This window comes from Nothoprocta perdicaria, unplaced genomic scaffold (assembly GCF_003342845.1).
Source record: "Nothoprocta perdicaria isolate Ctin4 unplaced genomic scaffold, notPer1 scaffold_5, whole genome shotgun sequence".
Classification (NCBI taxonomy): Eukaryota; Metazoa; Chordata; class Aves; order Tinamiformes; family Tinamidae; genus Nothoprocta; species Nothoprocta perdicaria.
The window spans coordinates 5,578,393-5,591,649 of record NW_020455754.1 but is presented as its reverse complement, the minus strand read 5'-3'; the positions used below and the strand labels follow the sequence as shown (position 1 = coordinate 5,591,649).

The window sequence follows — 13,257 nt, the reverse complement described above, 5'->3', positions numbered from 1 at the left end:
CCTGAAGAACTTGCCATGTTCTCCTTCAGCCCCTGGGGACTGGCTGTATCCTTTAAGGACCCATCCCAGGAAAAGCATTTTGTTCGTTGTCCTAAACAGCACCCTGCAACAATCTTGCACAGGGTGAAAGAAAAGTTTTCTTACAATTTATCTTTGCCAGCCCCTCCAGCTTTTASTAAAAGATCTGCAGAGGATCAGTGAAGCATCTGGTGAAGCCAAATTTCTGATTATGATGCAGGAAGGCAGAGAGAAGCTGACAGGCTGCTGCAATCGATACCCATCCTGTTAGGCAAGAAGGAAACAGACTGGGGTTTTGCCTGGGGCTCCACAGTGCCAGCTGCAGCCTCGGGCACCAAACACCCTGGCTGCTCTGCCCTGGCTCGTGGGCAGCCCAAGGGCTGGTGGCAAGAACTGACCTTCAGGACATCCTGGAGGTACCACCGCAACAGCATCAGAATGGAAATGGCCGAGAGGTGGCCTCAACTGGGCCATCTCCGAGGGGAAAAGACACCTGCYGTTGCAGAAGGGCCCCTCGACACAGATTTAATTCAAGTAACTTCAGTACAAGAACCACATAACCAGATGTAAAAATCTTCAAATGTAATTTATTAAGACATTCAGCTATGTCTGTCTGTCTACATCCAAATTTACTACTAAAAATAAAATAGTATCACATTTCACATTAGGAATACCGACTTTGAAAAACACTCGAGTCAAGCCTATTGTATAAATAAGTGACTAATTTCTCTTCATATCAAAATTCACATAAAAAATTGCCTGCCTCCCTACTCCCACCTATTTCCCCACCCCAGTCCCTAGTTCTACTCGAAGCCATGATGTATGTAAAAATTTAAATATGGACATGTCCTTGTTAAAGAAAAAAAGGTGCAAACCTATTAACAGCTTTAAAAGTGGCATTTGCGGAGTCTGATCATACACAATAATGTACTCATTCCCAAAGTGCAAATATCGCCAGAGTTTAATACTGTTTTAATTCAGCTGCAAGAATTAAACGTTACACAGGACAGTACTGCAGGGCTTCTATCTGTGCCCTAAAACTCATCACACTTTCCTCATGCACRTGATAAGCAGAGGCCAAAGTGTTCATGAGAGCTTTAGTTAACTTCACACAGCCCAGACTGCCCAATATATTAACAAAAGTTTCATATACATCAAAATATTGACGACTCCATCATAAAAGTCAAGAGTCACTATAGATTACATGAATTCAAATGCAACTGCCCCACCAAGAACACCCAAAGCATACACATGACGTATTAAGAGTGCTTCTGTCTTSCAGTACAATCACTGCTCTTATATCTTTGATTTTTGCTTCCATGCCATAAAAAGTTTTACCAGTAACCACAGCTGCACCTCAAAGACTAGCAGGCTACTGCATTTAACTCCTCTCTTGCACCCTAGGACATGGCTGTATTTGATACCCTCTTCCTGCCCTATGCAAAAGCTGGTGTTCTTTCCATGTGCCTACAACCTCTCTCAGAGCTCCTGCTCTTCTCGCCCCTCACCTGCATCTGGAAAACACTCTTTTGCTTCAGTTTATTTCCAGACATCCTTCCTATGCCCACAGTTCAGAGCTTCTGGAGTCATTTATACTGCATCTCACTGAATTACCACTACCAAGCAGCCCACAAAGATCAGCATGGGATATTACATTTTTGACCAGCATTAACAGCTATAAACTTCCTTCGCAGCTGTGGAAGGAGAGGATTTCTTCTGCGTCAAACTTGGATCTCTGAAATGTGTTTGTTCCTGCGTCCTCCTTTAGCACTTCAGAGCTGGACACAAACCCTGGGGTCTCGAGCGGGGCACCCCTCTGGGGCTGGGACTAGTTCGGCAGCAAAAGCTGCTCCCTGCCTCGTTTCACAGGGGCTGGGCTCGCAGTCCACGCTCGCAGAGCCCTCAGTCTCAGGAGAGGCCTCCTGGCTGTCCCGTCCACCCACAACTTGTCCATTACTCTGGCTAGGGCTCTCCTTTACATTTGGCCCGTTGTCACATTCAACACCAGGCGGCTCAGCTGCATCTCCAGGATTGGTATTTTGTTCTGCACCAGGATTTGGCTGCTGAACTGGTTCTGATGCCGGTCCTGGGAGCTGTGAAGGGTTCTTAAGTTGGCAGTGGCACAGAGGGCAGGTTTCTTGCACATACAGCCATTTCTTAAGACAACCTGCATGGAAAAAATGGCTACATGGTGTGATGACAGCAGATTTCATGTCCTGAAAGACACAAGAGAGAAAGATCATATTATTTGTCACCTTGTTCCTCTGATCTCAGGCTCCTCCATGCATGCCCTGCCTCCCGCAGAGGGACTAATAACCATTTTCTTCACGCTCACAAGTCTCCACATTCAACACACACACATGCAATTCAAGCACACACCAGGCCTGGTTGTTTATACTACAGAGATTAGAATTTAGGCAGAAGCTTTGTTTACAGGGTATTATTACTTTCAAATAAAAGCTTTTGTAGGATGAGATTCACAGAATTTGCGTGTGTAAGAAAGAGGGRCAAATGGCAACCAACAAGCTCATTTACAGCTCCAACCTGTGGCAGAAGCACAACTGAAATGGCCTCAACTCAGCAAGCTCAGACACACATGTTGCAAGTTGGTGTATTAAACACCACCACTCAACACAGCCATCTGCAAAGAGTATTTTTCAAACAACTGATATCAAGTTTYGAGTCAATCCAATTACCACACACTATTAGTCCCAGGGTGGTTCTTTCATTCATAAGTASTGTGATTTCTATCCAAGAGAAAGAGATACTTCAGAGCGGGAGGTGTGATAAAGATATTATTTTTAGCATTAACTTCTCATGTCCTTACTTCTGCAGCCTTACATGAGACTCTTAACCTTCTGATAATTAGGTTTTTTGTTATAAAAAAAGAGATACTGTGCGTGAAGTGGAAGCAACAGTGTCTGTAGAGACCGAGCTGCTTCTAAGGCTGAACGACAGATCAGCTACTGAGCGCTCATCATCTTTCACTTACAGAATCCTCTAGTARTGAAGGAAGGACAAATCTGCTATTACTACTGAGACTAGCTCAACCCAAACACATTAAAAGGTTTCAAAAAACTCAAGGGCTGTATAACTGGAGGGAAAGACGTGAAAGTTTAAATATACCCAAGCGATCATTTTATTCAAAAAGCCACTCTCTCAAAGCCAGCCCTCAAAGCCAAGTTACATAAAGCAGAAAGCTGGATAATTAAAATTTATTAAGCATACTATTACTTACTAAGCATAATAGAAGTAACTTATTTAAGCAGTTGCAGTGTGAACTTCAGAGAGATTCCAGAGCTACGGAAATTCAAAGCTGATAGTTCTGTTCTTACCTGGTAGCAGATGGCACAGATATCGTTGTGCTGCTCCAGCTGCTCTTTCGTGGCAGTGGGCAGGGATTTGATCTTATTCACAGCATCTCTGCGGAGAAGGAAACTTTTCCACCCCAGCTGGGCACGCAACCACACATTGTAATAGGAGTGAATGAAGATGATCACCGAGCCCATCACAGTCCATTCACCAAAGATGGTTTCCGAGACGCCGTAGGCCACCACACAGAGCGCGACAAGGAACTCCAGGAGCCGGTAGGTGCCATTGACATAATATATCACATCATCCATATTTTCTACTGGTTCTTTTCTGAACTCCTCCACCATAAACAGGACATAAATGAAGAGTGTCCCAAGCACCTGCAACAGAGCACAACACCATCAGCACAGCACCTCTTGCTTTTCATTTTCTTGCAGTGCCTTTCAGTTTGTTGCTTCAAGTTCTTTGGTGAACTATTGAGTTGATTACATAGAAATCCTGGGGATCGGGAGGAGGAATTTTATAAATTAATAAAAAGAAAAAATAATAATGAATATTTTATAAAAATAACATAAATAGCATTTCCTATGTTTACATCACTGTGTTCTGAACATCACATTACTTTCAAAGAACCACAGCCAAGTAACAACACATAAATCTTCAGGAAACCAAACACCACAACCCCCCAGTTTTGTTAATGATGCCCTCAAAAGGCCCCCCAGCTTTACAGTTTGAAATTAATCTCCACTCATCCATTCTCCTGCATCTCCTTAGGAGCTCCTTTGTCACAGCTACAGATAAGAGATTTTTATATCCTATCCTGCATTTCTCCTCTTTCATTCTCCCCTGTTCTTTTAGGGGTATATATTTTCTCCTGAGAGAAATGGGATAACAGTTAAAAGGGTATCATTCTTACCTGAAGAGAGGTCAGAATACTGCTAGAAATGATGATCAACAGCCAGAAATCCATGTGGAAAAACTGACAAATCATGTAGGCCATGTACGCAGGGAACACCAGTAAGAACAAACAGAGGCTGACTGCTCGGAAGTGCTTCCACAGGCTCCTGCAAACAACAGAGCAGGTTTTACTTTAAGTCAGATTTCAGTGCCAGAGTAAGAACAGGCTGCAATCTATCAAGGCAGACTTGCTGGAAAGTAGATATGTTAGATCTTTGCTTTAGACTTTAATTTATTGAAAGGAGTTACTATTCTACATGGGCACCACCAAATTTACAGCACGTGTGCCTACAATAGACACATTCTAAGAAGTTCTGTCTTTTCTGACCTTTGTCATTTTCAAAGCGACTACAAAGATTACAGACAAAAATGCAGCTACAGAAATCGTCATAATGGGTCAGGTCAGTGATTAGGCAAACTAAGTACATAGGATGCTGTAAATTTCAGAKGAAAGTCCATTAAACTTGAGATTTAAATACMCGACTGACTGCTTATACACTTTCCCATTTAAACAGAGGTCAGCCAGATTACATATTTAAAACTGTTCTATTAATTCTTGCCAATATGCACTGGGCAGGAGCATTCCCTTTTACGACCAGGTTTAAGCCTGTTCTCTTTCCAGCTGTGCCCCTTCTCTTATATCACAAGAAAAGCAATGTAGCCTGACTGGCACATTCATCTCTGCCGGTCCTTATTCTGCTCCTCTCTCTCATTCCCTTCCTAATCTCCTCCCCAGCCTACACACACCATCAATCTCTTTTTACACTCATCCATTTGCACAAGCTTTTAGAGTGTCGTCAGTAGTTTACTGCACTACCTCTACATGTTCCTCATGTTGTATTTTAACCTCATTTAGCTCTGGAAATGAAGCACAAAGAAACTGAGAGTACCGGTGGAGGTGGGTGGCAAGACGGAAGGACAGCAGAAACTGGMTAATGGTGTCTGAAGAAACACCAAGGTGCTATTTGTGAGGTTTGCACCCAGGGTATATATTGGSTATGAAAAAGGGGAGAGGTGAGCTGGCATTTATGACCTTAGTTTGACCCAGGTGTCAAACTGCCTAGGAAGTTTGATAAAAGAGTAAAGACTCATTCTCACCACAAACTACTTGTCTGAGCTGGGCAGATGATCTATCCTGCCTCTACTCCTTCCCCTTTGTTAGTATGTTTGAAGTCAGCACTGCTGCTGGAATATCATACTGTCTACAGGTACAGTTYACTCCTCACTTGCAGGTTACAGGAAAAAGGCACCACCAGTTAACAGAAGATGAAAACACAAATGGATGAATCCCACAGCAGCAGGTATCAATAAAGCTCTCTGCAACAGAGACTGAAGATAACAACAAATCCCACATGCACCACCTGGTGCACTAATGCAACGCTTCCTACTTTCTGCCAATAAAGTGGGCCATTCTGGAATGATTGCCTTACAACAAATCCAGCTTCCCAACGATCAGTACAAGGTCACTCCTGGAGACTTCCCATCTTCGATAGCTAAGACCCCTGCAATAAAGGGAAAGCTGGAGTCGAGGCTAAGCAAAACCATCCTTACAGCCACACAYTGTAGTATGGATGTGGCACAGGGACCTGTCTTGCTACAGAAGGTAACCACAGAGCAGCACAATATTCAGAGCAGGCAGCCAGCAGTGCAAAACAGAGTGGTCCTGCAGAGGCCGGATGGACCGATGCTCCCACGTGGGAGCAGGTGCCCAAGTCACCCTCCTTGGCCAGAGCATGGCATGCTGAAATGCACCTCTAAGCACACGAGGGGCTGGACAGCAAGAGAGGAACTACAGAACTTACACAGATTTGTTTGTTTCTCTTTTAGCCTACAGAAAGAAACAAAAACCAGATAGCTTTCCAGGCTTCTAAAAATCCAAATTGGGCCAATTATCAGTTTCTTACCTCCTATAATAGCATTAAATAACTTTCAGTTTAGGGAACCAATCTCTTACTTGTCTCTTGAAGCTCCCAATGCCAAAACAATGGGATCAGCGATTTCCAGCATGGACTGAAGTATGGATGCTACTACAATGAAGAGAATAATGCTGAGCAGGAATGCCCGATGCACGACCTGGAGCTCGATCAAACCCGTCTGCACTGCGAGGATCAGGAGTGTCACCCCTTCAGTCATTCCTCTGTCATCAACATAGGCAGGAGAAGAAACAATCACATCTCTGCTCATCAACATTGGTTCAAAAACATATACAGAAATGGTAGGAGGAACTGCCCATAAGTACCACAATGTTGCAGTTGTCTTTTTTTGTTTCTTTTTGTGTAACTTACAAGCAATCCAACAGTGCTCTGATTTAAACCTCAAAGATTAGCAGGATTTAATAAAGGAGTAGAGGGCAAATGAGAAAATGGAGATATAACTATACAAGTGTTTATCATTTCAAGCATGTGAAAATCCTCCAGTATCTCATAAAAATGAAGGTACTGAGAAAATCAAGCCATGCACTTGCAAATCCAAATCGGCAGCACTAAATTTGTTACAGAAACAAACCAGCACCCAAAAATCTGTATGTGACAAGCTGTATTTTCACGACAAACCCTTCCAATGTGTACTTAGACTAGCATATAAAATGCCTGTCAAGGATATACAAGAACTCCTAAGTTAAAACAAGCTGTAGCTCAGCCAGCACTGCTATTTCTTTTTAGACTCTGGACACAAAAATGACCATACCTGTTCATAGCAGGGTCATTCATGAACGCTCGGTAACCCTGCAAGTAGAACTTGCAGAGAGTCAGAACTCCCAAAGCAACGAAAGAGACTGTGAAGACCAAGCCCAGCAGTGAGTACGGAGTGCTACAGCATTCTGCAATACTAGAARGAAAGGGGACAAAAGAAAACACAGAAAGAAAAGATTTGTTAATTTAGCACAGTGTGATAAGCATCCCTTACGTCCTCCTAAGAGTGCCAGTTGGTTTTAAAGCAAAACTGAATTGGTTTTAATTAAAACATTAACAGTTATTACAAAGCCAGGGAATCCTCCTACAGAAATTTTGAGTGATTTTGCTCCTTGAGACATCCCCTCATCTCAGCTTCCTAACTGGTGACGTCCAGTGTGATCCTTCCCTGTCCATTTGCTTCTTGCCACATGATGGCAGGATTGTGCAGGATTGCAAGCCCCAGCAGGCAAGTTCACACAACAGACACAGGGCACCGAGTTACTCGCTAAAATTTCACCCAGCTCCCAGAAGGAGAGCGCTACAGCAGTGGGATTCACTATGGCTGTTTCCATCCCACAGTAATGCAAAGAAACCTTAAATAGGTACCTCAATTCAGGAGACTGAAGGCTTTACAGTAGCACYTGCACGAGTACAAAATGCTAGTGCAGGCTTTATGTGGGTGACAAAAAACATGTTCCATCTTTTAAATTCTTGCTGAGCAAGAAGCAATAAAACAAGCCGGTGAACTATATTCTCCCTTGGGAGGGTTTATCCTTTCCTTTGTCACAGCAGCCAGGTCCCAAAGTGCGAGTCTCCCCAGAGGTGATGCTGAAGGCTTCCTCCAGTTCCCCCATCCCAGGGCTGCTCCTCTGGCCCTGGCACCTGCACTATCAGCCTCCGACTGTACTGGGGCTCCTGAAGAACAACCCCAGAACAACGCCAGAACAACAAGCTCTACACTGCGTGCCCCAACACTGACTAAAGAGTCAGGTGTTAGCCAGGGCTCACACACCTTGAAATCCTCAGGCAATTACAGGGTCAGGCATCAACACCTGCACTCAAGCAAAACYACCTTAACTTGTTCACCAGGATTTTAGGGTCTAATAAACCTCAAATCTCCCTATTTGCCAAACCGAGCAGGATGCCTTGGCATGTTTCACACAATACAAGTACACAGGGGTTCAAAGGCAGGGCAGGCAAGATGATGGGAGTGAAGTCTTTTTTAGAGTTATTGAATACTTATTAACTACTTCCATCTTCGCAATCCATCAACACAAGTCGGAGGGGAGACTGGAGGGCTGTTAGGACATGTCCCTTTTGTCACAATGGACGGTTGTCTTTCCAGGCACTGCTGTGGACCCCTGGCAGAAACTGCATCCTTGGCTAGTTGAACGCTTGGTTAAACCTCATGAGACCGTTTTGATGTTCTTGTGAAAGCTAAACAGAGGTACTAAAAACACTCCACCTAGTCTCCTCTAAATTCCAGTTACACTATTTTAAAACACCATGCACTAAATTAAGGGCAAAGATGCAGAAGTCACTGGTTTTAATGGATGAGCCTTAATTCTTAATGCTCAATATGAGCATTAAATAGAGAGCGTTAGAGTAGAACATTCTGGCTGAGCTGGGCACGTTTACTAGCCAGTCTGATGCGAGATATTTCAGCTTCTTCCTGCAGGTCATCAGGAATGCTACCTGAATCTGCATTTCTAAGATGACCAAATATTGTTTTTTCTTATTGTGAGCAGACACTGAGAACAGAGCAAACACTGAGAATATTTTTATAGTTCTGTCTGTCTGTATTTTTGCAATTGCTGAAGAACAACAGCCATTAGTTTGTGTTCATTCACTCATGGAGCAATCAGTGAAGTCTGCAGAATAAACTTCTTTGTTTTGTCATAAACAGGGAAAGTTAACAACTTTGGTATATGAACAACTTAACTGCTTATTAGGCAAATGACAGCTTGCTTCATTTCTAGTAAGTACTCTTGTAGTTACTAGAAAATACAATATTCTGTACTGCAGTAAAATTGCAGCTGAGGGGAACATGAGGAACTTCAATCATTGGTAGTTTATTTGAAGTACAGGTAACTGCTCTTATACAAGACTGTATGACAATGTGATTGCGATACCTCAAGCAATAAAATTCCTTGTATCTCTCTTTAATGACTMTGAATTCTGAGAACTTAAAACTACCAGATACACAGACAGGCACATGCACAAATCGAGCAACTGGAAAGTCTGATCAGAAGACTGATGATGAGCAAGCTCTTCAAACAAGTTCTTCCACAAGCAGCTGAGCTAATGATTTTGGTCTCTTATGAATATATCAATGTTCCCTGCATGTTTAGGCACTGCTCTAGCTCTTTTCTCCCTGTCCTGGGATTATACATTCTGTCTCCCTCGCCTTCTCCAGCTCCTCTYTTCGCCAGCTTCCTCCCTCCCTGTTTCATACCATAATTTCTAGTCAGACAARAGTCAGCACAAGCTGCGGCTGGTTCTAAATTAGGCATGTACAGTCCAGCCAGAAAAATCCCTCAAATGCCTTTTCTCTTCATAACAGCAATAACTCAAGCCTTTCTCTTTCACCCTCTTTCAGTTTTTACAAAGCTTTTAGAAATTTGAGGTCTTTAAGACCCTTATACATCTGTCAAATTAGCCACTGGACTCAGAAGTCACTTGGAGAGCTGGTTACTTCACTTGGATAAATTCAAGAACGTGTCCCACGCCAGAACTAAACAGCAAGACCTAGGGCTCAGAAAACAACATGATCATGAACAAGATATGACGTTGGACAGAACTAAGTAATTTAAACTGTGATACCCCAGGAGCAAAAGCAATTTCTGTATTTAAAACTGACCCCCTGAAGTAACACTCAAATTGCCATTTCTTCATCAAAGCGGCATTTTGCTGTTTTGAGGAACTCTCGCACAGTTCTGCTCATGCTGTCTGTTCTGAGTTCGGACCAACACCTCTGAAGGACAAGCTTAACGGAGCTTACATACACGGTCATAACAGGAACAAATATTTGCTAGGCATCTAAACACCAAAAAGCTGATCTATACATCTAGTCTATAAAAGAACAAACACCTTCATTGCCACATATAGTTTTTTTTGGTGTTTTGGGTTTTTTTTTTTTTTTTTTTTTTTTTTACTGTGAGCAGACCCCAGGTAATTACCTTGTCAAGAAGAGGAAGAGGAGCCTCTCTCTTGAGGCAGGCTGGTCCCGCGTACTGAAATAGGAATAGATCTGAAGAGCAAATAGGACAAGCCAGAACACCATGAAGAGAACTGGGACCACCAGCTGGTTCCACAGAGACATTCCCAAAGCCAGGAGACCGTACACCTCCACCACCTGGGAAAGACAGAGAAAAATGGTTTGCTTTTGGTTTGCAGCACATATGGAAGAGATATTTAACAGCATAGCCACTCCGAAGCTCAGGGTAATTCACACAGCAGTAGTCAAGCCAAAGGAAGAGAGAGGATCAAACTACATAGGCTGACCAAGGCATAGGCTGACCAAGGCAAGCCCAGACTCAACAGGGAAATAACACCTGCCAATCCACTACCTCACCCAAAGCAGACAAGTGTCCAGCTGTGCAGCAGASTGTGCACGGCTGAATTCCCCTTCCTGAGAGGGGGCTCGGAGCTGCCAACTGCAGCGCTGGCCTGCAGGGACAGCGGAGCAGGAAGCAGCGCTCGAGCCCACCACAACCCACCCTCTGCCTCAGTCAAACCCAGAAGAGAAAACCAGTGTTTTCTCTGCAGCTACTGCCAACCGTACACACTAACACACTGAAATGAGCCACATCACTCCAGCACAATAATCCTGCTCTGTCAAACAGTTTAAAGGGAACACTAAACACCAGAGACATTTTATATTTACGTAACTCAAAATGAATACATATCAAACTTTCAGCTGTTTCTAGTTAACCGTGTCTTTGAGGTTTACAGTTACAAAGTTATTGCAGAAGACTTCGAAGCTCGAACTCCTTTTGCATTGCTCATACTAAGTTACACTGCAGTGATTTTCAGGAAGCCAGAACTTCATATAGTTGCATTTAATACCAAAGGTCAAAAAGACATCAGCCACAGCTACTACCTTCCCAGCTCTGCTTCCATAAAGACAGAAAATCTACAATGGCCAGCAAATGCATGAGAGAGTCTAGACTTCAACAAAATGTTAAAAACAAAAAAAAAGCTGTCTACTTTAGTCTTCCTGCCATAGGTTCAGAGGACTGCAGGATCTCTGGAGGCTGATAAACAAGCTAGAGGCAACAATGTAGAGCCAAGCTTCAGAACACAGACTGCTCCTGCCCTCAGGATATTCCCTTGGCCTGGGATCAGCCCCATGCAGCTCCTGACACACAGCTCTAGCATTTCTGAAACGGGGCATGGCCAGAATACAGACTCATAACCACAAGGAATTTCTGGTATATACTGCAGCAAACAGGCAGCCAAGCTTGTGGACCTGCTCTTAAATTACACCATTAGCCATAGACTGAAATGCACCCCTGCCACACACATACAAAATGAAAGCTGCCTTGGTCTACCTGTTGGGACCATCTTTCCTCAGGGACACCCTGACATTGAGCACCCCAATATCCACTCAGCTCTGCCAGCGAGAGCAGAACTGCCTCAGTTTCCACCTAAACCAGTGGTAACCCTCACACCTACCCCAACGACAGCACCACTAAGAATTGACCACCACATACAGTTATAACAAAAGAAATACAAACATGAGAATATGCAGGAAACAGAGCAATATCCTCCTCTGGAATAAACAGATTTATCATCTTCATTTGCAGTGAAGTAGTAGCCAGTTACACAAACACATTATGAGCCAATAGATTTTTTTTCTGCTCTGTTTCAGAAGCAGGRACAAAGAGCAACTAGCTCTTAAAAACACAAAAATCCTGTTTTCTTRCATTGTCATTATAATATGGAAACCACTCAACATGCAGAACTGCATTCCAGCCCACTCTAACATTCATTGAGAAGAGTGGCGTCCAATTCTATTTTAAGTCTCACATTTTTTTCCACGTTTAAAGGGAAGCACCTTACACCCTTGATCTGCACAAAAGGTCAGAGAAAGAACATGACTAATGACCAAAGGCCGTGCACAAGGACAGCTTCCATCTCATAACTCRTAACAACATAACACCCAGCAAATAAAGACCTGAAGTACCAGAAAAAGAGATCAGAGACCAAAACAGTCCTAAAGATGGAGACTTTAACAGCTGTATTTAGAATRTAATTCTAGCCACTTCATCTCCTCTCAAAAACAAACAGAAATTGCAGGCAATCAAATCCTCGCTAAGATGCTGAAGTGTTCTAAACACTAAGTTCCTAGAAAAAATAGATACATGACTCAAATCCACGTTAGGTTTAAAATTGACTGCAGGAAGCTGACTTCTGCATGTGCAGAAAATTGAAGTGTTGGTTCCAATTTCTTGCACGTCTTCAAGCCGTATAATTCTGTTTTACCATGGTACTGCTCATTCTTTTTTCCCCCTTCTCCCTTCCTAAGCAAACAGTAAGTCCGGCTTTCTCATCCTCTCTGGAAAAAGAGGATATTGGCGCTCTGCCCGTTGGCTCCTAAATCTGTTTTATCAGCAAATCTACAAAGTATCTACGGACAAGATCAGACCATGCTAGGCACTGTACAGGCGCTGAAGGATAATCCTGCTCCAAAGCCCAATTACACACAAAATAAATAACAAGACAGTAATGATCAAAATGACTGGCTGAGACCTTGGCACACCATACACCTACTGATGCCAAGTTTGTGTTTGGATATTACAGATATGACAGCAAAGGGRAGCTTTAAAGACAGCTTTGAAAGAGCTTAACAAGTTAGTTTTCAGATTACTTCTGGTGAGAAGAACAGCGGGCATAAAGACAGGGATATGGTTTGAACAAAATCCAGGAAGAAGGAGGAGCAGAACTAGCAGGTCAGTCAGAAGGAAGCAAGTGTCATTTCTTTTGAGATATATGAAGACATAACGTTTATGCACCATTAGCACAGCATCTTTTCAACCAAATATACATTAGATAATAGGTGTCAAAGCATTAACAGAACAGATGCATTKCAGAGCAGTCTTATGAGAACTTTTTTTTATATGTCTTGGCAAGTGCTACTGTTACRAAGAAAAATACTACGAATCTTTAGCTCAGTTAGAGCTGCTCTTCAGCTGTAGTATTCTTTGATTATTGTTGGATACCTTGATTATTTAACGAGGCTCTAAATATAAAGCTTCTTTTGCAGTCCTGTCTTCTAGTTTGTGTTTGGAAAGGC

At 43.0% G+C, this 13,257-nt stretch overlaps 1 protein-coding gene across 1 annotated transcript in view; it reads right to left on the bottom strand.

Annotated features, from left to right (window-relative positions):
* Positions 1 to 599: 599 nt before the first annotated feature.
* Positions 600 to 13,257, bottom strand: part of RNF145 (ring finger protein 145) — a 31,881-nt gene continuing 19,223 nt past the window's right edge. The window contains exons 5-10 of the mRNA XM_026047584.1: positions 10,139 to 10,314; positions 6,973 to 7,113; positions 6,242 to 6,424; positions 4,247 to 4,394; positions 3,354 to 3,710; positions 600 to 2,234 (exon numbers count right to left, since the gene is read on the bottom strand). Coding sequence (XP_025903369.1) covers positions 1,791 to 2,234; positions 3,354 to 3,710; positions 4,247 to 4,394; positions 6,242 to 6,424; positions 6,973 to 7,113; positions 10,139 to 10,314 — 1,449 coding nt within the window. The 3' untranslated portion in view covers positions 600 to 1,790. The remainder of the gene's footprint in view (positions 2,235 to 3,353; positions 3,711 to 4,246; positions 4,395 to 6,241; positions 6,425 to 6,972; positions 7,114 to 10,138; positions 10,315 to 13,257) is intronic.